This window comes from Coturnix japonica, chromosome 14 (assembly GCF_054131305.1).
Source record: "Coturnix japonica strain WE chromosome 14, WE-NBRP24, whole genome shotgun sequence".
NCBI lineage: Eukaryota > Metazoa > Chordata > Aves > Galliformes > Phasianidae > Coturnix > Coturnix japonica.
This window is the reverse complement of record NC_140676.1, coordinates 16304659-16327253: the sequence shown is the minus strand read 5'-3', so window position 1 is coordinate 16327253 and position 22595 is coordinate 16304659. Positions and strand designations below refer to the sequence as shown.

At 44.0% G+C, this 22595-nt stretch overlaps 1 protein-coding gene across 15 annotated transcripts in view; it reads left to right on the top strand.

Moving 5' to 3' along the window:
• PEAK1 (pseudopodium enriched atypical kinase 1) overlaps nt 1-22595 on the top strand; it is an 81735-nt gene that overhangs the window by 39353 nt on the left and 19787 nt on the right. For 9 of the 15 annotated variants that reach the window (XM_015872446.3, XM_015872445.2, XM_015872439.2 and 6 more), the window contains 2 exons: nt 11484-14744; nt 20852-20968. In XM_015872446.3, the coding sequence (XP_015727932.2) occupies nt 11596-14744; nt 20852-20968 (3266 nt within the window). In that variant the 5' untranslated portion in view covers nt 11484-11595. Of the gene's footprint in view, nt 1-11483; nt 14745-17069; nt 17137-20851; nt 20969-22595 lie in introns of those variants that run through there. The other 6 variants (XM_085515837.1, XM_085515838.1, XM_015872450.2 and 3 more) reach the window with 2 other exon arrangements.

Below are 22595 nucleotides of genomic sequence, written 5' to 3'. Positions count from 1 at the left end.
CTGCATGCATTGCAATTCATCTGAAAAGCAGAATGTGAGAAGAAGATATGCTTAATGTACCAGTCTTTTTATGTCGAGAGAACAAATTAAACATGGGACGTTGGAGATACAGGCCCACAGTCTATCTTCTGACTACACAATGCTAATTAGCGTTATGAAACTGTCCTTTTGTTAATCATGTTGAATTATATCAGGCTTGGAGGAATTCTATGCTGGAACAAAAGCACGTATTACAGTTTCTATCAAAACGCAGGCATTGGAAGCACTGTGAGCATGGAGGCTTCTTAGAGCTTTCCTGAGTGGTGATGATGTGAGCGATGATTTGAGGACAGGGTAATTAACACAGCCAAAGAAAGTGATGGTTGTAAGGGTTAACTTTCTGGGTATGTAAAGAATGAGTAAAACCAAAAAATGATAAAATCCTCCCACAGATCTACATAGAAACCTCAGAAATCCAACCCTGAATCTTTATGCAAATGGCTGTTTTTTTCTGCTGAGTAACTGCCTGATATTGTTGTAAAAGAGCTGCCAAGTTACCCACGAAAAGTTGGTTTCTTTTAAAACAGTTTTAAAAGTCAAAGCCTGGTTCCTTGGCTTAGCAAAATCAAGCATCTTTCTTCCTCTGTACGTCTTCTTCCCTGATACTGAGTTTGATTAGCGAGCTATGAATGGATGCATTCTGTTAGCAAGTGTGCAGAAGGTGAAACTTACATTCCAGATGTGTTGTTCATAAGGAAGTTAATGATGGAAGTGTGGTGTATCTTATGTGAGCGAGGCCTGGCCAGCTGGTAGGGCTGGAGCATGAGACTGTGTTCAGCTTGGCGTGCAATGGTGCGTACTGATCCTCGTCCTAAAATTGGGCAGTGTTTTTTTATCTCTTTCAGGAGCCTGGACTTAATAGGGCAGCTCCTTGACTGAGCATGCAGAGGAATCTATTAGCAAGGCAGAAGGGTTCCACTCTGCTCACCATTAATGTGAAGCTCCAGGAACACCTCGTCCTCTTCAGCGAGCAGCAGTCTGGGAGTGTTAATGACAAAGCACAAAGTCATTAGGGATTAAAGGCTGGAACAGCACTTTTTACTGAGAGAACTCAAGTGCTCAGTTTGCTTTTTGTTTGCTTTTGATGTAAAAAAGCAGAAACCAATAGCACTTTTTAAGCGTAGGAGCAAAAGAAATGAGCAAAAGAAACAAGTAACACCGTCTGCATAGTTGTAGCAATTACCATCACAGTTCACCTAACAGTTGGGATCCAGTGTACTGTTTATGTCATTAATTTCCCACTGCCAACATGTGTTATTAAGGCAAACTGGAGCTCACAACCTTAAAGACTGCAGTAGAGATTTCTCTGAATGAATGGCAGGGCTGAGGGCTCTACAGAGAGTGTGTCAGCTCTTTTGTGCACTGCATTTTGGAGCTGGCAAATCACATCACCCTCTTGTGTGTAATGGCTCTGAAGTGGTAACAGGGCGGTGTGACTTAGATCTCTCTGATCTGATGGAGTCCTGATGTTGTCTCCTGTGCTGCTGCACAGCCTGAGCCCAGGATCTCCGTAGGTAGCAGTGGAAAAGCATTGTGACTTTGTACCACTTTCCTGCACAGAGGCATAGGTCTCAGTCTCTGTTTCTCCCAGTCCACATTAGATATGTCCTTACTGTTAACAGGTGAGTTCAAGTAGCTTAGTGCTGCAGGAATAGGAGCTCACTCTGAGAGTCTCCAGGAGGGCTGGGAGGAGCAGCCTTGCACTGAGGCAGGTTGGTAGTGATGGAAGGTAATGATTGGTAGTGACGGAAGGTAATGATAGTGATGGAAGGTAATGCTCTGGGCTCGGCGTGTTTCTTGGGACAGCCATCCCTGTACTGCAGTGGACTGCAGCAGTCTTGTGTGGGAATGAGGAAAGTTGTCAGGAAGCCTTGTTTGAAAGGTAAAGAACATGGGTGAATGTCATTCAGCTTTCATCTTCAGGCCATGGTAGGTTAGCAAAATGTATGTTTGGCTAACAGCTCTTATAGGAAACGTTGATATGTTTAAAAAAGAACTAAAAAGGGAATTCTAAAGTCATTGTGGTTGACTTTCTTTCTTTTTCCCTTGATAAAGCTTGTTTGCAGTGCTTTGGTTCTGTTGTTTCAGATGTGGCTCGACCCAAGGAGTGAACACTCGCTTGACTTCAAGCCTGTGGCTTTCAAGCATGGTCAGCAGCCCCTTAATTAGGGTCGGAGAGCTCTGCCAACACTCCTGCCCATCTGTGGAAAGGACAATGCAGGGAGTAGCAGAGCCTGGGAGGAGCTGTGGCAGGGACAGGGGAGCACAGCGTGCTGATCTCAGTGTGCACTTATCTCAGTGGCTGCCACCTCTGGTCTGTAAGTGTTCGAATTCCCTCACTGCAATGGGATACAGCTGCATGGCAGAGCCCCTCCTGCAACAACTGGAATGCTTATGCAGTGTGGATTTTCCAGGGGCTGGTGATACCTTTGCAAGTGCAGGTAGGGAGTAGCATTGCTTCTCACCTTTGACACTGCTTGGGCCGCGTGGGGGAAGCTGGCAGAGAGAAACCGCAGCAAACTGAAACCTGGTATTGCTGCCCTGGGAGGAGTGCTGGGAAGGAGAAGTCCAGTAATACAGTCGTACACTACATTTAATCACATATCAGAAATTGGTTCTTATTATGAATGCAGAAGGGCTCACCATTTCAGTATCTGCCAATTCCTTTTCACTTGTGATGGTGCTTTTATCCCTAATAACATTCTTGTCAACAGTCGCTTCCCATTTTAGAGGGAGGGATTCTAGGTAAAAGATAAGAATATCTAAGGATACACAGGAAAATCTATTGTAAAGTGCCGTTATTGTTCTTCTTAACACCAGCATTAGAAAACAATGATGTTTAATCTTCTCACTTAGAGCTCCTCACTCATCTCACTTCTGTGGCTTATGGCTGCAGATGACAATTTATTGCGTTCTTCATGTCTGGTAAAATAGTTTATTGAGTTGAATAAATGACACGGTGATTAGAGCAGTAGTCTAAGCGAGAATGAGCTGCTTGAACTATCTTTGATGACCAGAAAATTACCTGTAGCTAGGTTCTCAAGATTATCAAAGAAATACTCAAATTAGAGTGTTTCTCTTTGATCACGGATGCAAAGAACAAAACAAAATGACTGCAGCAAGTAGAAGGCAATGGGAGGAGGCGGCTACTTGGAATGGGAAACTGAAGGAATTTTTATGAAGATTGAAGGCCTTTGTAGTCACTTTTCAAGTCATGCATTTATTTTTTTTCAAGAATTAAATTGCTTGGGTTAGTTGTGGAGAGAATTTCATATTATTTCCATCATCTCATCCTGATTCTTCTGTCCTGCTGTATGGCAGCATTCAAAGAGCACTCATCTTTTTTAAGACTTCCATCTGTCTTCCCTACCCTTGTAATTGCTACTACTGTGGATCTGCAGAAGGTACGGTAGAGCAGTGTAAATTTACCTGACCCGAGCAGTGTAGACTGAGGCCTCTGTTTTCCATTGTCAAACATGAGAATGTTGTCATAAAAAATGAAAACAAACAAAAAAATGTTTCTAGGTTGTGATATAAGCCTGAATGATGAGTTACAAAACAAATGGGGAAATCATAGAAGTTCTAAACAAAAGGGACATGCCATGCAAAGATGGAAACATATGTAGAACAGACTGGATGAGCAGTGCAGGATTCTTTCAGATGACACCTGGCATCCTGTGGTTCTGTGTATCAGATCTGCTGCAAAGAAGTGGGAGAACTGGATGTGTGAGTGTGAAAAGACTGACAGCTGCTGTGAGATTCCATGGGGCAGACAACTTGTACGTGGCACAGAAACCAAATCTCCCCACCCAGCGCACTGTCGGTGTCTCCATGTCTGTATGAACATCTCATATATATAAGCATCAAATGGTTGGACTGGATGACCTTGGGGGTCTTTTCCAACCTTCTGTGATCTAACCCTTTTCTGAGTCCAGCCGACCTCGTGATTTCAGTGCCATCTTGTTTCAGGAAGCATTTTATGTAGAGTAGTTATCTTTCTGCAGGTGTAAATGCGCAGCCTCCTGGGCTTGTTGCTCTTGTTCCATGAGAGACTAAATGAGTGCACCCTTACGTGATGGAACACCCTTACACTGCTTTCCTTACGTGATGGATCATTGCTTTACTGTTATTTTATTAGTCTCAATTTGAAACTATCCCAGTCTTTTTTGTTTCACTTAATAGGAAAGGCCTCTCTTCTCTGACAATATCTTTGTGTGTTTATTTCAGTGCCGTGTTTCTTCCTGAGATGTGATAAAAAGAATTGAACGAAGTACTCAGAGAATCATGTCATTGATTTTCTTGCACTGAAAGCGTGTAATCTGCTGCTTGTTGTGTGCATTCTGTGGCACCATTGGCACATATTGCAGTCTAGTGATTTTTAAGAACTTATTAAAAAGTAATAATAGCAATTGTTCCTTTTTTGCCCGTTATCTCATGGTCAGGTAGAAAGAAGAGTAAGTTTTCATCACAGAAGTCTTGAACTAAGAAGTTCCTCTCATACTGGCTTTGCCCATTGCTGTACTGATGCACATCTCTGGTATGGGGCCATGTAGCCCTTTTGTAGCTCAGCCCCTGGGTTTTCTGCAGTGCATTTTACCTTCTGTATTCCAGCCAACCTCTTACGGTATGGCTGCAGTCCACCAATAACAGTAAGTTATTTATTTGCTTCTGATACTACAGTGTTTTGTCTTTGGCTACTTTTTTATGAGATCCTGAATATTGTTTTCAGTCCTGTTTTGTATTTTGCTGCCCTGCAGTTACTCTGCTGCGTGCTTGGCAATAGAATGTTTTGCTGCATCAGGGGTTTTGCAAGGAAGTTTGGAGCCATAAGTTGCGGTAGTACATGAAAGGGAATTTCAGGTAAATTGTAGTTGCAGAATGGATGGGTTCAATAACACAGGAATAACGCAGACGGGTTTGTTTTCAAGCAGCGCTCAGCAGAAGGTTAACCACAACCATTACCTGCTTTTGTAGCTGCAGAAGCAGTGCGATGTTTTTCAGGTTGTTCATTGCTCTTTATTGGGAATACGAGAAGTTTAACACTTTTGTGACGTTTCCTATTGCAGATGTTTCCATGTACAGCTGGAGAAATAGGTAATGGGCAGGATCTCAAGTAAGCCTGGGAAGAGGACATGGATCAGTGAGTAGAAATAGTAGCTTGGCAGTAGAGTAGTAGGTAGGCTGGTGGAGGTATAATCATACAGTGCACTCTCTGAATGCTACACTTAATCCTTAGAGCTTTTCTTGAACAGATTAGAGACAAACTTAAATGCCTCAAACTTGAGGATGTGTTTTTCAAGTGCTGTTCATCCCAGCAGATGTGCTTCTGTGCCTGTCCATAATTTACTGCAAGATCTTGGACTGTTGTATGCAGCCACCTGTAGGCATCCCAGTAAACAGTATTTATGGGGTTGGCTTACTGGGGTGTGGGGAGGAAGGAAAAGGAAAGCTAATTTCCTGTGCAGGTGGAAGGTGTCCCAAAAGAATACGCTCAGTAGTGCTGTCTGGATGATAGCCGGTCATTAGAAACTCTCAGTATATTAATGAAAAAAAAGATGATTTTTCCAAAAGGAAAAATACTCTGTTAACAGTTTTCACAAGGTAAGAATCTGTTCCTGTCAGAACTTAGAAGTTTGCATTCAGATACATGCCTTGGCTGGGCTCCTGGGCCTGGAAACCAACTGTGAGAGCTTGTCCTTACCGTATTTTTGTGTTGTAAATGTGATGGTGCAGAATCTAATCACATTACCTGCGTAGATCCTCGGGATATTTCTTGCCTCTTTGCTGCTCTGTGGCATTATCTCTTCGGGTTAGGTAAATTGGGAAGAAATGCCTGTTCTCTTCTGAAGCATCGCGGATTGTGTAGCCAAGGGCAGGTTTCTGCTGCGCTTCGTTGGTTATTTCCATCATGTTTCTTTTCTTACAGGTTTTACGTGGAAAAAAACATTCAAGGGTTTCCTTCACTCACTTGCCTTTGTGAAATATTAATGTCATTTAAGCACTTCTTAACTGAGAGATGGTAAAGAATGGGAGGTTAGGGAAGAAAAGCTCCCAGTGGTTTTCCTGATTGTTTCGGACTATTACAGCAAATTTGCTACTATACTTTTACAGAGCTTCGTTCAGCATTGACTCTGTTGTGCTGTGCCCCATGGTATTCACTGCATGATGCTGCAGGTCGGTTCTGAACTAAGTTGGCAGTTTTATGCATAGGCTGCTCCAAAAGTAATGCCTCCTGTTTTGTTTCCACAGAATACAAATAGCACTAATTGATAGAACTACTGCCACACCAACAGCATCCACTACAGCGTAAGATAATACAACAGGAGGCATTACTTTTGGAGCAGCATAACCCTCGTGGTTTATGTTGACCTAAAGTTAAGGTCATCACCTCTATAATATCCAGCAGAGATTGACTGTTTTCTGCACATCTGTCATTGTATGGCCTTGAACAGATACCAGCGCACTCAGTTCAGACCAGAAGAAAACGTTATCCAAGACAAATTTTCTTAGCAGAAATGATGGCTATGAGTAGTGATCAGGTATTCACTGAATATTAGCCCACTGTGTGGATAAAGCTGTGGCAGTCCATCACACCATTGCTTCGTTCACATGCTTTCCTGGTGTTTCTGCAGCAAACTATGTGTTGTGGCTGACCGTGGTGTCACACATCAGAGTCTCTAAGTGTTGATATGTTAGCCTTTATACCCAAACTCTGCTGCGATGCTGTACAGCACCTTGTTATGTAGTTTTTGCTTAATCTGAATTGTATTAATAAGTGCTGTGAGGTCATTCAGAGCGCAGTGCTTTTGGGCACTGCCTGTAAGCTGGGGACCATGACTTCTGTCTGCCAGGCTCTCCGTGCTGCGCTCCCTGTACAGAACAGATGTTGCCATTAGCTTCACACGGAGTCTGGTTTCCTTTGAAGTTGAACAAAGGATGTAAAATTAGAGAAGGTTCTTTGTTTTGGAGTTGGGTTTTTTTGGTGTGCTTTGTTTTGCCAGCATGAAGGAGAAAACAGCCTTGTTGGCAGATGTCACATCTGCAGTGCCAGTTACCTGTGCTGGCTGCCTGAGCCCACAGCCACCAGGCAGGAGATGGGGCACAAAGCTGGAACATTTGGGGCTTTTTCATCAAGTTCCTCAAAATGTTATTGATTATATTTAGATATACAGATGTGTATGCCTGACACTGAGAACAGCTACGATTTCAGTCTGATGTTGAACATACAGCGCTGCGTGTGATGATCAGTGGCTGCCCAGATCCTTGCAAGCACTTCAGGCTCAACCACAAAGCCGTGGTGGTTTCGTGGTGTACTCATGCAGAGGAAGCCCAGGCTGGATTCCCCTCGCTGATTTGTCAGATTGAGGACATGCCTGTCAGTGGTGAGAGCCTGCTGGGTCATTTGCCAGCAGTACAGTGGGCTGCTGCTGCCTCTTATAGAGGCTCATCACTGTGATTCATTGTGTGGCAAAAAAAAACACCCATGGGCCTGTTCTCATGAGTGTCCTGAAGTTAAAGAAGCAGCAGAAAAGGAAACCTATACCAAATACCCACTGATTTGAGACCAAGTGATGAAATGCACGCGTGTACGTATCGCTCAGTAATGTAGCAGCCATTCATTTAAGGGGAGGTTTTGCAGCATGCAGCATTGAAAACACATGTCTAATAGGTGCCTTCGTTTTAATACTCTCATTCATGGAGCAGGCCTGATTAATTAGTGCATGTCACCATCTGGTACTTACTGAGACTATTCATTTTTAAAATGTTGAAATTGTAGGGAATGTTGCGCACCAATTAAGTTCCTTTTAATTGGATTACGTTAGTGTAAAGTATTACCGGAGAAGGCCTTCATCGTGATTCAGCCAACATGCATCTAAGGGAGAGCCGCCAGCCTGAAATTACTTAGAACAAAGGGAAAATGCTCAAAATGCATGTTTATTGCTGGCTGCGTGCACTCAGCAAAGATGATGTCAACAGATGAGAGCTACAGAAATACCAGTGCATTTGTGTGCGAGGTTCCATTCCTGATGGGAGGACGTCTGAGCTGGGGCTGCTCCATTTCTGCACCTCAGCTCCAAACCTGGCGTCCTCTTGACTCTGACCTGGAAAGTGAAATACTCTTTGGCATTGCTCTTTGTTTTATATCAACTTAACAGGGCCAGGCTGAGCTCTCCTGTGTGCAGCTGCCGAAACAAGTGGTGTTGTTTCTCATTCATACGCAGAGTGATTTAGTCCTTAAGCCTCTCAGTGCTGACCCAGGCACCTGGTGAAGGAAGTACCATGATCTGTGCTGGCTGTGTTACCGCAGCTGAATTGTCTGTCTTTGCTCATTCCTGGCACTGAGTGGTTTGGTGAATATTTGCTGCTGAACGTCATGGTGCTGCTGTTTCTGGGTAAAAGTTGCAAGTACCTGCATTTATCAGCTTAAACAAAAAGCTTTGCCATGCAGGATGCCACGTGCAGCAGTACTGCATGTGTAGTCACGTCCCTCAGCCATGGGAAGAGCTGTCAGCACAGCAGCAGAGATACCAGTGGAGCTCAGGAGGTCTCACGTGGGACTGCCTGGAACTCCTCGTGGCCTTTTTAGTTCTGAGCAGTGGGGCAGAGACGAACCATGTCGGGATGGCACGTTGGAGGAATGTTTTTCATGCCTCTGTGTGTGTTCTCATCAGCAGGCTCTGCTGCCCCCTGTCCAGCTGCAGCTGTTAGCAGCCCAGGGAGCTGGATCCTGAACGTGTGAAGGATGTTACGGGTTTTATTTGTATTGAATGAAGATCTCATTCATTTCACTCATAATCACTCGCATCGTCATTATCACTCATAGTAGCGATTCCGTAGTTGGAACAGAAATGCATTGGTTGTCTTTAAAGGGAAAGGAAAGCACCAGAAGAAGATGTCTGCAGTTGTACATCAGTGAAGCTGCCAGAATTCTTTTTAGAGTGCAGTACCTCTTTACACCTATAAAGGTCAACGTGAACTTCATCTATAATAGCATAGGAGCACATCTGGTTTCAAAGTACGGAAAGAGCTCAGCGTTGGAATTCTTTTTTTGGTGGTTTTGTTTTGTTTGTTTTGCTTAGCAGACGTTTCCTCTGGTCTGAAAGCGCGCATTTCCTCTTTGCAACAGCTGCAGGCAGTGGCATTGCAGCTCACAGGATCCCCTTGTGAAGCAGGCAGCAGCTCCTGCCTGTGTCAGCAGTCCCATCAGAGCGTGTAGCTGTGTTTAGTCCCTTCCCATTTGGTGCTAAAGGGTGAGAGATTTGAAAGTTCTAACGTGCCTTATGTAAATCCTGTGTACTCCTGTAGTTCTCATGCACGCCTTCTACATAGCACTCATGTGAATGACAGGAGAGCTGATCTATATCAGTGTGTCTGAGCAAATGGGAGCGAGTACGGCCAGTGGGAAAACAGGAGCAAAACGTCCATGAGGGTGTGCAATACTACAGTGCTTTCTCATTTTACCCAGTGTTATTAGCAGGAAAAGCATTGCCTAGCAGGCCATAAAAGTGCCTGTGTTGTGATAGGATTGCAGAGCGAGTGCAATTCGTGCCATTTCTGGGAAATAATATTACCCAGTTAAATGGTAAAAACTCTACTCAGCTGCACTAATCCTTCTGTTTCAATGGTCTGCTTGGAGATTTTCTGTAATGGAGAAATATATTTGCCAAGAAAATATTGCAATTAGTGCATCTTTCCTCCTTGTATTTGTTAAATACATGAAAAGAAGGAGTTGAGTAGGGTATAGCATTTCTCTATTCTCTCTAATATTTTAGCAGAATTACATAGTGCAGTTTTTCTGGTTGCCGGACACAGGCTTGCAAGGTATAGAACCGACAAGCAGAGCAGTACAGAGGCACTTCCACTTCCCTCAGCACGTGGATAAAAGAGGGGCTGAAGGCTGGGCACAGCTCAGTCTGGCGGTCTTGCTGTGTTAGGTCATGCAGAGGAGGAAGCTTTTGGCACCGACTTTCTGGCCAAAAGCTGTGTCTGGAAACATATTTAGTCGATGTATGGAATAGGATGGCTGTGGTAGCAAGTGTGTGAGGGCACTGTGCTGTAATACAGTTAGACTGCAGCCCCATCTGCTGTTGGAACTGTGCTGCTCTTTCAGCTCCACAGGACAGCCTTGTGCCAAATCACAGCACAACGTGAGGAGACTGACAAAGTCATGCCAGTGTCAGTGTGACACACGGCTCCTATTGTTTGCTGCATTGATGGAAACCAGTTGTGGCCACGGAGAGTGCAGCACAGCTGTCCTGCTGAAAAGCCACCGCCTATGGACAGAGCTGCATCTCCAGCTACATGTGTTTGTTGTTACGCTTTCAATGTACCTGCATGATCAGCAAGTTTGTTTTCACCAGAACATGTAAAAATATATAATCCTTGTTTCTTTGGTGCCTGTGTTTAGAGAAGCAGCTACAGATGTGGATTCTTTCATCTCAGTAAAACGTCTCCGATCGTATTTGAGTTATGCTACAATGATGGGGGGACCAGGCTCAGTAGTTCATTCATAAACTCTCACAGCCAGGATGCTCCAGTGTCTGTAAAATACAACAGTTGTGTTCAGTTTTCCCTCAAGGCCGATGGTGTCAGGAAATCAGAGAGAGAGGAGAACTCACTTGGAAATGAATTTCTGATTGCATTTCAGTTGTTACTTCGGGGAGGGCTGGTGTGGGTGTTAGGTGGAAAGACTGCATGCAAAACAAATCAGAGACTAAAAATCCATAGCTCTGTTTGGAGGATGCAGGAATGTCTAATTACCAGTTGCAAGCTGAAGGAGAACAAGCAGTGACTTTCCAGAAAGATTGCCCCAGCATTTTTCTGTCTGGTTTTCCAGCACGGCATTCCAGGCTGTCTTGTCAAACAAAGCATCTGTCCAGTTATAATTCAACTCTGCTGGAAAAAAAAGTGCTAAAATGGCAGAGTTTAGAATTGCTCAGACATATTTTGCCACTTAAGTTGAGCTCGTTCACATTTGAAGCTAAAACAATCTAAAACTGCATTTGAGAGTAAAGCATACTATTACTTTTTTGTGCCATATTTAAGCGGTTATGTTGGAGGCAATTTGCACTAATCCTTGGTTTTATATCCTCTTCCCAGCATTTGATTTATTGTGTAAAAAATAAAGGTCAATGGTCCTGAACTTGTCAAGAGAATTACTCTGTGTTCTCAGTCATTGCCGTTTCTCTCTTTCTCTGCGCTGTGTAATGCAGGACTTAGCTGCCAACGTTTTAATTCTTCATGTCTGAGAAGGATGATAATTGCAACTTCTTTTTTTTTTCTGCATTTCATTTGAGCGGGTTTGCAAATTCGAGTAAAAAGAGCTAGGATCAGCAAAAGGCCAGTGGGTTATTCTGAGTCGTCGTTCACCGTGTTTAGAAATAGCAAATACATCATCTGGCCTGTTTTACCTATTCTTGTCCCCATTCTCTTTGCTGTTTCAGAATGATTGCTGCTCAGAACAGTAGCCATACCAGGTGAGCAGAAAGGAAGCACGCGGACAAAGGTCCTACCATGCACTGAACAGCACGGCGTCACGCGCTGAGGTCTGGGAAAATGTCTGCTTGCAACACCTTCACTGAGCACGTCTGGAAACCCGGTGAATGTAAGAACTGCTTTAAGCCAAAAAGCTTGCATCAGTTACCCCCAGTGTCTGAAAAAAAAACCCTCTCGCATGACAATCTGAAAACCAATGCAAACCAAAGCAACAGCCAGCGTGGCAGAAACACGGGAAGTTTCCGACCGCCTGTGGCAAAGAAACCCACGATAGCTGTGAAGCCCACCATGATGGTAGCAGACGGGCAGGGGGTGTGTGGCGAAATCGGCACTCCAGATCATTGTGAGAATAAATCGGTGCCTGCGGGTTGGAACCGAAACAAAGCTGTCTTGCACAAAAAACCACTGAACAATAATAACGAAGATGAAATTGAGGGCTACAGCCATGTTCCTAGGCCTTACGGCAACAGTGATGGTGTAGGGAAGATACCAAATAATAATAATAATGGACTGACAGAAGTTTTGAAGGAGATCGCAGGTTTGGATACCGCGCCTCAGCTGACTGGAAGTGAAATGAACTCGAGAGAAACCTTCTTGGGGAGAATAAATAACTGCTATAAAAGGTCGTTGGAAAGAAAGATCCCTCCAAGCTGCATGATGGGTGGAATGAAGGATTCTCACAGTAAGCATGTTATTCTGAGTGGAAGCACTGAGGTCATAAGTAATGAAGGAGGACGTTTCTGTTACCCAGAGTTCTCTAGCGGAGATGAGAGTGAGGATGATGCGTTTTTTGGCAGCGTGCAGGAAGAGCACGAGAGCTGGGACGAAAGTGATGAAGAATTGCTAGCAATGGAAATTCGGATGAGGGGCCAACCTCGCTTTGCTAATTTTAGAGCTAACACTCTGTCTCCTGTTCAGTTCTGTGTTGACAAAAAATGGAATACCGTGCCTCTTAGAAACAAATCTCTGCAGAGGATCTGTGCTGTGGATTACGACGACAGTTACGATGAAATTCTGAATGGTTATGGGGAAGAGACTGTGATTCTGTATGGGCAAGAGAGCATTCAGAGCATGGTATCTTCTGATTCTACGTCTCCCGATTCTTCTTTGACAGAAGAGTCTCGTTCTGGAACAGCCAGCAGCTCTTCACAGAAGCTCTGTAATGGAGGATTATCTCCTAGTACCCCCCAGGACCTCAAATTGATTGAACCAGAATATGAAAGTCTCTGTGATAGTCAACAAGTGAAGGATGTGTCAAAAGCTTCCAGGAATGTTCCAAAGAGTCTAGAAACCCACAAGGCCGTCCTTGCTCTTCGACTGGAAGAGAAGGATGGCAAAATTGCTGTGCAGACTGATAAGCAAGAGAATAAAAGTTCCTCGGATGTCAGCGGTCAAGCAGTAACTATAAATTTGGTGCCTGTGGAAGAGCAAGCTAAACCTTACAGAGTGGTGAATATGGAACAGCCAGTTTGCAAGCCGTATACCGTAGTGGATGTATCAGCAGCCATGACTAATGAATGTAAGGAGAGTCAGACCGACACCTCAGAAGCCAAAAATACATCATCTAACCCAAGTTCTCCAGTAACCCCAGGAACACCTATTAAATCCTCTGCAGCATCACCTGCACGAGTCAACGCCAATCTGAAAAAATCCAGTGCAATTAGATACCAAGAAGTGTGGACTTCTAGTACTAGTCCTAGGCAGAAGATACCAAAGGTGGAGTTAGTTGCTAACAGCTCTGGACCTTCTGTTCCTCCCAGGAAGACGAGCCACAAGTCAGCTCCTACTTCACCTACAGCTACAAACCTTTCTTCTAAAACAATCCCAGTCAAGTCCCCCAATTTATCTGAGATAAAATTCAACAGCTATAATAATGCTGGCATGCCACCTTTTCCCATTATCATCCACGATGAGCCCACTTATGCTAAGAGTTCCAAAAATGCCATTAAAGTTCCAATCGTAATCAATCCAAATGCATATGATAACCTGGCTATCTACAAAAGCTTTCTAGGGACCAGCGGAGAGCTGTCTATCAAAGATAAAACTACCAGTGTAATAAGTCACACGTACGAAGAAATTGAGACAGAAAGCAAAATGACTGAAGGCGGAGGAGCCAAACCCACTGAAGCAAAGGGGGTGACGAGTAGCACTGAATGTAGACTGGGCTCTGTGGCTCAGAAGGTGCAAGAGTTTAACAGCTGTCTCGGTAAAAGTCAGATATCACCACAGAGAAGTCATAGTTCTGACCGCAGCTCCCCACCAAGATTTCAGAAGGCAGCACAAGAGCCTACAGATGTGAGCCCAGAGGCGTCTGCTCCCACTGGAAGCAGCAGTAGAGAGAATGCAAACACGGTGCTTTCACAGATTGTGGCTTCCATCCAGCCTCCGCAATCTCCTCCAGAAACGCCGCAGGCTGGGCCCAAGTCTTGCAGTGCAGAAGAGCTGTATTCCTTACCTCCTGACGCGGATGCTGCTAAAAACACCCTAGTACGACCTAAATCTCTGTTTACATCCCAGTCTGAAGTAGAGTCATCCAAGGCCACGGAAAGCACTGCCATTAAAATGCAGAAGGACACGGCTTCACAGCCAGTTGCCACCAATTCCCCAAAGCCCGTGAGAGGCACCCCCATTGCCACCAGTCCCAAAACAGAACAAGCACCACCATTCCCTCCTCCGCGGTCCACATCTTCGCCCTACCACGCTAGTAATCTGCTGCAAAGGCATTTCAGCAATTGGGCCAAACCCAACAGTCCCACCAGGTCGACAGAAGCGGAGTCAATCCTGCACTCCGAAGTTCGGCGAGCTGCTGATGCCAAACCCAAACGCTGGATATCGTTTAAGAGCTTCTTCCGCCGCAGAAAAACCGACGATGAGGAAGACAGAGAGAAAGAAAGAGAGAAAGGGAAACTGGTGGGTCTGGATGGGACTGTGATACACATGCTCCCCCCTCCTCCGGTTCAGCGGCATCACTGGTTCAGCGAGGCAAAATCAGACTCCAGTGAGAAGCCATCGATTGTTTTCATGTATAGATGTGAGCCAACACAAACTGAACCGAAGGCTGACCATCAGCACAAGAGTGGAGTGGAGTCTGCTATCGCAGACGTGCTTGCAAAAGACAAAGAGGAAACACAGGAGAAGTCTCCGGAGAGCTCTGAGCAGAAAATAACGAGCCATCCATCACCAACTCAGATCCTGAAGAAAATCCCCAGGTAACCATCCTTTCTTTTTTACTCATTCTGTTGTACACTGCACTGTGTATGCTAGCAAACAGGGAAGAAACAAGGGGTTTGATTACATTGCGTACATTTCTCAAAACGTATTAATTTTAGGTATCTTAAAGCATATTCTGCAAATCTTTGTGTGATATCAGTTATCAGTAAGAAATAATGACCAGGGACAGCACCTACTGTTTGGTGTTTGTGCTCGCAGATCTGTTAATATGGTCTGATTGCCATGTTACTTCAAATCTGATACATCTTCCTGAATTTCCAGTTGAAGAAATAATTCTTGTGTTAGAGAAAAGCTAAAGAATTCCTCTGCAGAAATAGAAGGGCAGCTATTGAAAACTAGAGATAAAAGCTCTGTGAGACATAAAAGGTGGCGTGCTCACTTTATCTCACATAGGTGCGATAACAAGAGATGCTAATTAACTTGATAGGACATTGCAGCATCTCTGCCATGTTCCAGAAATTAACCGTGTGAAAAGTAATCGTAGATAAAATAAGCAGTCAGCCTTCTGCAAGGCCTTTAGCAGGTAACATACTTTGCCCCCCAGTTGTGTTGCATTCAGCAGAGCCCACTGCTTCTTTTTTGCCCGGTGATTTTGTTCAGTGATCTCTTTTCGCATTTTTCTTAATCATTATTTACTAAAATCATGTTTCATTTTGTCTGAGAGTATTTGACCAGGTTGTTTATTTTACTCCTGTAAATTCCTGGTATTTGAATGGCTCAGGTTGTGGTTTATTCCCCTATCAAGGACTCACGTGCTGCTTTGGCCGTGTCAGAACATGACACAGATCAGAACATTTCCAGATACCCGTTGTTTTCAACACATCACGGAGCTCTTTGCCATGCCATGATGTAGGGCTGGAGATGCTTGTTGCAGTCCATGGTGTGGGTATAGTTTGCATTTCACTGAGTGCAGAGCACGGCCATGGATGTATTGGCCCAGGTCTTCCAAAGTTAGTGATTTATACAGACCAGTTCCAAAATAACTCCGCGTTTGCATTATTCACTGAAGCAATAATGGTAGGGAATGGATCATTCTGTAAACTTCAAAACTTACACGTGTGAGCCTCACAAAATAACTGCGTAATGGCAGTGCCTTTTTGTGGCTTTTCCTCCTATACTGCCTTATCTGTTAAAGAAAATGACAGTGATTTTAGATTTAAAATGGTTTGTAAATTGACTTAAGCTAACAGAAGTCCCTGTGTGAGCATAGTTTACGCCAGCTTACTGTAAGCTGATCGTTGTTTGCCTTTGAAGTGAAATAAATAAGTCTTAACTGACCAGGAGTGACCATTGCATTGAGCAGAGTTAACTTTTTAGATCTCAATTGGGAAGAGCTGCTTGGTGTTCTCATGGAGGGAGGCCAGCACTGCTTTTCAGATTGCCTGCCTTCTGTCAGACCTGGAAAGCCTTGGGGTTTGTAACGTAAGGTGGTGATGATAAGGTTTAGCATAGTGTGATAGTGGGCTGGATTTGGTAGATTTAAATTCGAAGCAGTTCCCCCAGATACATCGCATGCTGTTGTTTAAGGCTGAAGACAATGGGGAATGTACCCAGGCTGGAATAACTCTTCACAAGAGTCTAATCTACTTTAAATTAAATGGGGAGAAATAAGCAGCTTTGGAGAACCGGTTGCATCGGAGAGGTTTGCGCCCTCAGTGTTCCCTTTAGAGGACCCCATATTTTCCATTATCTTCTGGAGGAAGTGGCTTTGTGTCAGTATCAGCAGTGTTACCAGATGCATTGCCATCAGGAGGTTCACTCCCTTCCATGTGCCACTAAAATAGTTTGTGTGGTCGCCTCTGGTGAACAGGGAGATGATCCAAGGAGAAGAGCTGCTTACAGGGGTAACCTGCAGTAAAAGACCAAAGGCTGCACGCACTGCTGGCACTTGTTCTTAAACCACCCTAGAGATGGTGCTGTTCTCCTGTTCTGTGCTTTTGCACTTGCTGGAGTCCCTTGGACCCATATTATTGAAGGCAGGTGGTCATTCCATCCTATCTCATTCCAGAAGTATTACTGCTGTTCATTTTTCTGTAAGCCACGGTGATAGAGTCAAAAAGCAGTTTTCCAAACATTAGAATTGAAATTTCTTCTTTCTAATGATGCTGTTCTGTGGTTTCAAAAAGGAAACACGCTGGAACACTGCAGCGGCTAGAAGAACACTGGGCAGTGGGTGTCTTTATTTTCACTTATTGTTTTGTTAGCGTGATGAAGTTTTAATACTTACAGACAGAGAAACCTAATGCTGCCAAAAAATAAGGAATGCCGTTTAAGAGTTTTGTCTTTTCTTTTTAATATTCCAGTAGGTGAGGATCAGGGTTGTCAACTTCCATTTTCACACAGACAGGAGTCTTTACAGATGATGCTGAACTTGTTTTCATCAGGTATTTATGAAAGGTTAGTGCTAATTCAGGCCAAGAAATGCTTGGAAAGGCTATTTAAGTTTTTTGGTTAAGCTTGCAGAGGCTTAGAGGGAAATGGAAGATAGGAAGATAGCAGTCGACAAACGTGACATGTTTCTGAGAGTGCCAACAACAGTGAAGGCACTGAAAAAAACAAACCAATGACCTGGAAAATAAGATAAGCTTTTAAAATGTCAAATTACTGGGGGGTCTTGAAAGCAAATCAAATAAATGCCCAATATTTCCTTACTTTTCAATGGATTACAACACTGGTAGAGATTGATAAGATAACCACAAAGCAGGGCTGTCTGGAGGTATTTAAAGTTATCACCAAGAAAAGGCGTTTTATCCTTCAAACAGCACTGGCAAAATACATGGTTGTTTGGGAAAACCATATGAAAGAGCTTGGTGTGATTTTATCCTTGTGGTGGTTCAAGCTTGGCTGCATATGAGTTCATTCCAAAGGACAAGCCAGGCTTGTGTGTAGGGTGGTCCCAAAGGTGAAGGCAAGTGCTGACGTGATACCTATGCCAAAAAAACTATAGATGGATTAGATGTTGCTGAAAATCAGCAGTCACATCAGCCACACTGTAATGGAATGGAAACCGGGTGTTCTCAGACCTCTTGTGGGGCTTTTGTGTATGTGTGCAGCAGGCATTCTCAGGCAAAAGCTAACGCTGACCTCGGAAAGGATAACAGGACAACATCTGTGGCCTAAGCCATTGTAAGCAATGGTGGTGGAACCCACACAGAAGTTTAAAAGACAAAACAAAGCCATCTTTCTGCTTCTTCAAAGGCTTGGGTATCTAATGGATCAGAACCTTGCTGTGGGAGTTTCCCAAGATAAAGTCTCTCCTCTCATTGAGAGATCATTGCTTACACCCAGTAGCAGCTTTTTAGATTGAGCCATTTCCTGAAAGAAAACTGCAGCTCTGCTTTCTGATTCTTCCTTTCCCATCTTCATAAACAACATCAGAACTGAACTAAAATCGTTCAGCCCTGTTTGTAGATTGCAGCATCTTGTAAATTGAGGTGCGGGTGAATTGTGTGCAGCCATTTCCATTCCAGCTCTGTATTAAGCTGAGTAGTTTCCTTTCACAGCCACAAGTCACTCCTGACTTTCCTTTATAGTCTCTATGAGCCAGACTTGGATAAACTACAGATAAAAACAGTATTTTTACTGAAATATTTCAGGTAGTGAGGTCTGTGTATTCCTTCCATTCTGGTTTAGATAAGAAAGCATTTCTTCATAGCTGAAGCTGGGATTACTAACTTCACTCCTAAGACGGTGGTCAAAAGGGTTTGGAACAGGGTTAACGATCAACAGACATGAGTTTTCTTGGCCCATAGCTACAAAAGGCCCCTATCGTTGTTATATCTGGGGTGAAATGCTTATTATATCCATTTAAAATGGATATTTTTTATCCATTTTATATGTTGTGTGTGTTTTGAATGTAAATGGAAAGGCTGAAAAAGGTAAAAATGACCAAAGAAAAGTGATTTTGGAAGTGCAAGGTTAATATGTAGAACTCGTTGCCATTCAGTTTCACTGACACTGAAGAGCTTAGCAGGACGTCTCTGCTGGATTAGGAAATGCACTCCCATTATCCATGCAAACACTGCATTGCAAAGTAATAATAAATGGGTACCAATTCTCATGCCTCAGGAATAAATTAACTCCTAAATAATAAGAACTGGGAATAAACTATATGGCTTAGCTATCAGTGATTGCCAGTTGTAAAGCCTTCCTCTGAAGCAACTGTGGCTGCCACATGGCAGTGTTGAAAACTGCAGGGCAGGAGGCACTGGCAGGGATTTTCTGTACCCACCAAGCACTGTTTGCAGAGATGAAGCAGTTTGTGCTTGGAATGGAGGTTTAAGTGTAAGTTGGCCTTTGACCACCCCCAAACCTTTAACCTCTCTGCATTTTTTCCTAAATCAGTAAGTTTCGGATTTGGTTTAGCTTTGTTAGCTTAAAACTGCTAAGTTCTCTGGGGGGGTCTCCAAAGGATCACCTTGGAATTAAACGTATCTTCAAGTTCCTGGGGCTTTTTGTGTAAAACTAAGCCATCTTTCTTGTCAGGCCCCCTCATCTCAAACTGTGTGAGTACAATGGATTACTGCTTTGCTGATGTCCACTGGGGAGGAGTGGACATCAAAGTAATTGGAGTCTCAGCTGAGTGTAGGGCCACATCAACTCTTTGCTGTGCTTCTGTCACTAATTTCTGCTGCTTGGACACAAGGGCTGCCTTATGCAGGGCTGCTGTCCCTCAGCTTGACCTCCAGATCTGACCCAGGCCCATGAGTGCTCTCCCAGAATCACTCACTCCTCTATCTGCCTCGTATTCATTGCCGTTTATTAATCGCTGTTGGAGAAGCACTGAGCAGAGCAAGGTGTGGGTCGCACAATAGCTGCGGTGCCACCGTCCTTATGAAAAATGACACGTTTCCTGTTCCCAGGAGACTGAGGCAGGTCAGACCACATCATCATGCAGACACTGTAGAGCAGGATAGGCTGAGGGAAGAAGCGGAGGCGTTTGACCCTGCAGGAAGCTGCTTTGAAAACAGTTTTGAGCTTGTCCACATGCAAATCTCAGGTATATGATTTCAGTAATGCGTTATCTGAAGGACGGTCATTGCTACGTCATGCTTCTTTGCCAGGCATAATTTCAGCTTGTTGGAAAAGACGTGCTGGCTGTGTGTATGGAGGGCTCCTCCCTCCGCCAGCAGTGTCTGTGTGGTTTCTGCCCTGTGTGCCTGAGGAGCAGAGCACTCTAAGGGAAGTAATTCATTTCCTCTGAAGTTTGTTTCTGAAGTAAAGCAGGGAACAGCAAAAGGCTTGGACAGAGGAGGCTGCACCCTCTATGGCAGAAGCTAAATACATGCTCTTACGCAAGGCATCAAAGAATCCACCCTGGCAAAATATCTATAAATATCCCAAATAAGGGGATAGCTTTCAGTATCGCTTGCAGTCAACAAGAATATGTGAATTTATAAAAGATTAGGTTCTGATCTCAAAGAGCACTTTGTTTATCAGACACTCTGCTCTACTTTTCTTGGACACTGATATATTTTTAACCGTTTAGACAACTGCACAAAGAAAAGCAATCGTGCCTTTGGTTCTTGTGGCTTAAGGAGCGAGGAGGTTTTCCCCTTTTGTTCCCCCTGTGTGATGGCAGGGTTGATTACAGGCTGGCTTTTTGCTCACTGAGTCAGTCTATGTATGCTTCATCTCTCAGGATCTCTCATCACTGTTAAGTTAAAGGGAAACTTTTCCCACAGACTTTGTGGCTTGATGACATCTCCTTGCTGCAGTTTAGTACGTATCTGGTTCAGACACTAAAATGGGTTGGAATACCAGCCCAAGATGTTTGCTTACTTTTAACAGTGGGCTGGCCTAAGTTCTTCAGACCCCAGCTGAAATCTGAACCTGCTTTTCCTTAGCTAATTAACATGACTAAGACCATAGCTGTCATACCAAAACCCTGATGCAGTGGCTTGTGACCTGCTTTCCATGCACGGAAGCAGCGGAAGAGTTAAGAAGGCAGGGCTGTAACTCAGTGCTCTCCTGGGGCGCTCTGGCAAGTCCCTGGGCCAACCCCCGAAGGTAAACATGAAGGTGCAGTAGGTGTATCACTCTGTGCAGAGTTCAGCCTGTTGCTCACAGCTTGCACAACTTGTAGCGCATCAGAACACTGTGGAATCAATGGCTCGCCAGAGTTTCAAGACATGATTAAAAGACTCAAGAAGGCCCTGAAAGAATTTCCTTTAATGGGGAATTGTGTGAGTGAGTACAGTGGGTGAGTTGTGTTTTTTTTTTCTTTCTTCCTTGGCGCTGTTGGTTTACGTTGTTTGGCAGAATGCTTTTGAGCTTAGGTTTAGCGTATGTGCTTGCATGCATCTGGTATGGAGAATGAGTCTGCTCTGTACCGCACCAGCCCATCCTAAGCAATGACTTGAAGCCACGGTAGCCCTGCTGGGCAGCCATGGCAGAGCTGTTAGAAACTCTTCCTTCTGAAAGAAAACTTCCTTGCTGAGGAGCGCCGGTATGTCTGCAACTCACTGCAACTACCTGAGTAGATCTTCAGTTTAATTCTCGGTTTCTTAAGAGCCTTTTCACCACTTCAATTTCATGCGCGCTCTGCTCTGAATTACCACAGGTTAACTCTTTCATGTGGGTCTGTTCAGGGCACGTGGAATGTTCTTCACACCATTGCTATGCACGGCACTAAAAATGAACAAAACTCTTCATGCTGATTAAAGGCTCCAGCTATTTGAAGTGGTGCCATTTCCTTCTCCTTTACTAACAAGTTCTAATGAGTTTTGTTTGCAACCGCCTGCAGTTACAGTTTGTGGGTCTGAGGGCAGAACAGCATGTGCGTGCTGCGCCATACGTGGGGCCTTGCAAACTGTTGGCATGTTTTAATCTTTGAAGTTGGGTTGGGATTGCTGGAAGATCCATGTATCATGATTTTCAGTACTGGGGCTTGGGATTCGAACGCAAAGACCTGTGCTTATCACCTCTGTTAACTCTCTGAGGGTACAGGCTGCCTTCCCACTGCGAGGATTCCTACCATGGAAACGCAGCTGCTCTGCCTGTTTCAAAAAGCAGATTTTTGTTGTTGCTGCTCACCAGAAGTCATGTTGTTTTAAGTCTTGGGCATAGAAATGAAGCACCTTTTTACATGATGAGGTGATCATCTTTTGAAGGAGATGCTTGCCCTTATGGAAGGCACAAGTATCTAAAATCCCTCCTGTTCGATTTCATGGGGCTGAAATTACAGGAACTGGTGGGTAGGACAGACACTCTGAAGGTTTATTGTCAGTATTTGTTTCTGTGAGTGAGAGAGCATAAAAATACAGAGAGATTTTGGTCCATCTCTGACGTGTTTTATCTGGCACGTTACTGATACCTGCTGCTACATTTTCAACTGCACTGTTTGGTTTTATAATGAACCTGAATACGGTGCTTTACTGATATATTATGTATAATTTTACAATGAGGAAGCTGATTGAACTCATCACATTTGTAGTTCTGTGCTATAAGTAATGACGGTTCAATTAGAGGTTCATAGCTAAGAGCAGGCACAGCGTGTTTCCCTGGCCTTTGTGACTGACCTAATACATGAGAAGATGGATGTTAAACCTGGAGAATGTTAGATGGGAAATGGACAGCTAGGTTTCCCAACGTGTCTGTTCCCAAAATCCTATCAGTACATGGAAATGCATGATTAAAGCTGCATGCGTTTATTAAGACTTACAGTCTCCTCACTCTACCCTGCTATCTTTGATGTAGGCAAAATTATTCTAATTGGTAAAAGGCACCTTGACCTCAGCTCATCTTGTATGAGCCCCACACCTTTTGTGCAGAGTCATTCCTGCATACACGTGCTGATTGTAGTCAGCTGTAAAACACTTCACTATCGC